Here is a 3,024-nt window from a genome sequence, read left to right as displayed (position 1 = left end):
CTCCACACGTACCCAAGTGGCAATCGCGCTCCACCAAAAGCAATCGGCACTCCGGCAGCAAGCAATGGACATGGCCATCGACAGCTGGATCAGCTCCCCTTCCTCATCGACGTCCGGGCACGAGCACGGGGAGGTGGTGCTTGTGTGGTCGCCGGCGGCGAAGCGGCCCGCGGGGCGCACCAAGTTCAAGGAGACGCGCCACCCGGTGTACCGCGGCGTGCGGCGCCGGGGCAGTGCGGGGCGGTGGGTGTGCGAGGTGCGCGTCCCCGGCAAGCGCGGCGAGCGGCTCTGGCTCGGGACGTACGTCGCCGCCGAGTCGGCCACGCGCGCGCACGACGCCACCATGCTCGCGCTGCTCGGCCACTCCGCCTCCGCCGCGGCGTGCCTCAACTTCCCGGACTCCGCGTGGCTGCTCGTCATGCCCCCGTGGCTCTCCGACTTGGCCGATATCCGACGCGCGGCCATCGAGGCCGTCGCGATTTTCCTGTGCCTGGAGGCCGCCGCCGTGGTGCCCATCATCGACGAGGCCACCTCGCCCGTGTACCTGCCGTCGCCCGTGGACAATGCCGACGAAGTGTTTCAGGTGCCGACTTTCTCTGCGCAGAGCAGCGACATGTTCGAGCTCGACATGTCCGGGGAAATGGACCTGGACGCGTACTACGCAGGCTTTGCGCAGGGGATGCTCCTCGAGCCGCCGCCCACGCCGACGTACTGGGAAAACGGAGAATGCGGCGACGGCGGAGCGGCCGCCGGCCTCTGGAGCTACTGATGTCGATAACCTCCAACGGGTTCACACTGAGGATTTTGCTATCCCGATTGGACCAACTGAAAACTGCTTCAAGCATAATAAAATCGGAACGTCGACCCATTTTTCAATTCTTTGTTTGAATCGTCGATCAAGGCTATGTTTGGTAGCAAATTATTAGAAAAAACTGAAGTATTAAAAACCATAGTATTTTTGTCAGTGGGTACAAGATACCACAGTCTTGACATACCAAAGTATCTTGAAGTATTGAGATTACTATGACCTGTTTGATTGTTGCCGCAAAACACAGTATTGTTGCCTAGCCGTTGCGTTCAAACACGCTACCTAGTCGTTTGCAGTGCAAACAGCCGGCCGTTTGAATACTACGAGTTCTGTTGAGCTTTTGTAGCTATCTAGCTGGATATCCCTGACCATCAGCGTGCATAACAACCGAACGGGTAGCTTATGTATACAAAAAAGACCAGCCAAGGCACGACGTCATCTGTGACTCATCTGGTGGTGAACCTACACACAGACGGAGAGGCTTGGCCTTCTTTGCGTCACCATTGAGGCACAGCGGAGCTACACGTAGAGGTGGCGACCCACCACGTGGCATAGTTGGCTAGTCATTCGTCACTATTGAGGGGCACAAAGAGCTGCACCAAGACTGGAATCACGCGGACTTGATATTAGCATTGTCTTTATCCTCTGTAAGTCCTTCTAGTTGCTCCATCAATGTGGGTTTTTTTTTGAAGCGTAAACACCGAAAAGATGATGAGTTGGCCATCATCGAAGCCCTATACAAAGGCGAGAGAGGTTCAAGCAATCGCCAACATATTCACACTTCCATCTTTACGGGACATAAGTATGTGAGAGAAGTTTTGGAGGGTCATGAATTGAAATGTAAAAGAGATTTTCGGATAGAAAAATATGTATCCCATAATTTGGTTAAGTGCTTCCGAGAGAGACAACTTCTACAAGATGAGAGGCTTGTCTCCATGAAAGAACAAGTCGCAATATTCTTATATACCCTTTCGGCGAATGCAAGCAACCGTACTCTACAAGGGCGATTTCAACACAGTGGTCAAACGATAAGTATGTATTTCAATAAAGTGCTATAAAGTACTATCACGTCGTTATCTCGACAACTCATACATGTGCCACCAATTAATGTTCCTTTAAAGGTTTCAAGCAACCCTAAATTTATGCCATACTTTAAGGTATGCATCTTGTATCTTGTTGTTCTTAATATAATTTGTAAATATTGTTAAGTATTTTTTATCAGTATTTCTTGTCTTTATGAAGGATTGTATCAGGGCAATTGATGGGACGCATGTTCCAATTAGCATATCTCCGAGACTACCAGACCCATATTGCAATAGAAAAGGAACATGTGATGCCCGCGTAATTAAGCTGTAGTAATCCTCTGTTAAGGGTGACTTGTCATCATATTGCTGTTGCTAATCCTCGCTTGATCCAAATCTTAATTCAATTCAAATTCAAATTAAAGTCCAAAATTCAAATTTTTCAAACATGCAAAATAAATTGTTTAAAGTGTGACAAATATTCCATAACTAAACATGGTGGTGACCCAACACTTTTATAAAGTTTTTAAAATGCCCTTTAAGAATAAAACAATGGCTAAAGGCAAATATATAAATGCCTTTTAATTTATAAAAAAACTCTAAACTAATTTATTTTGTGCCAGGTTATTTTGTGGAAGTGGCATAAATACTGATACTAACTTATAAAATACTTTTGTATTTTAACTAAACTAAAATATTATGGAAATTAAATAAAACTATGAAAAGAAAATAAATAAAAAGAAAAGAAAACAAAAAAACAAAAGACAAAAAAAAATATAAGAGAAACCCCCCGGGGCTTCGGCCCAACTCACGACAGGCCCAACTAGGCCAACCCACCCGGCCCAGCCAGCCACCCAACTCCACTCTTTATCCCCCACTACTCCACCGACACCCCCACTCCCTCCCGTAAAAATATCTCTCCCCCTCTCTCCACGACTGGATCGGGATCGAGGGAGGAGACGGTCGCCCTCGCCCCCGACGACCCCGCCGCCTGGATCGATGCCGCCCCGGTCTGCCAGCGCCCGTCGGCGACACGACCTCGCCCGGACTGCCTCCCCGTCGTCGCCGCCTCGCCGAATCGTCCCCGTCACCCTCCTCGTCCCCCACTGCCGCGTGCCCTACACCCCCTGTGAGGCCCTCCTCCTCCTCTGCCTTCACCCGCAGCGCGCGCTCCCCTCGCCTGCGCATGCCCGC

The 3,024-nt window shown here is 49.8% G+C and overlaps 1 protein-coding gene across 1 annotated transcript; it reads left to right on the top strand.

The window, feature by feature from the left end:
* The first annotated feature begins 64 nt into the window (after positions 1–64).
* On the top strand, positions 65–769 carry LOC119297725 (dehydration-responsive element-binding protein 1H-like). Its single transcript, XM_037575398.1, has one exon. It carries the CDS (start codon positions 65–67, stop codon positions 767–769), a length of 705 nt encoding a protein of 234 aa, XP_037431295.1.
* The last annotated feature ends 2,255 nt before the right edge of the window (positions 770–3,024 follow it).

This window comes from Triticum dicoccoides, chromosome 5A (assembly GCF_002162155.2).
Source record: "Triticum dicoccoides isolate Atlit2015 ecotype Zavitan chromosome 5A, WEW_v2.0, whole genome shotgun sequence".
Lineage (NCBI taxonomy): Eukaryota > Viridiplantae > Streptophyta > Magnoliopsida > Poales > Poaceae > Triticum > Triticum dicoccoides.
The sequence above is the reverse complement of the archived record's forward strand: the minus strand, read 5'-3'. Positions and strand labels throughout refer to the sequence as shown.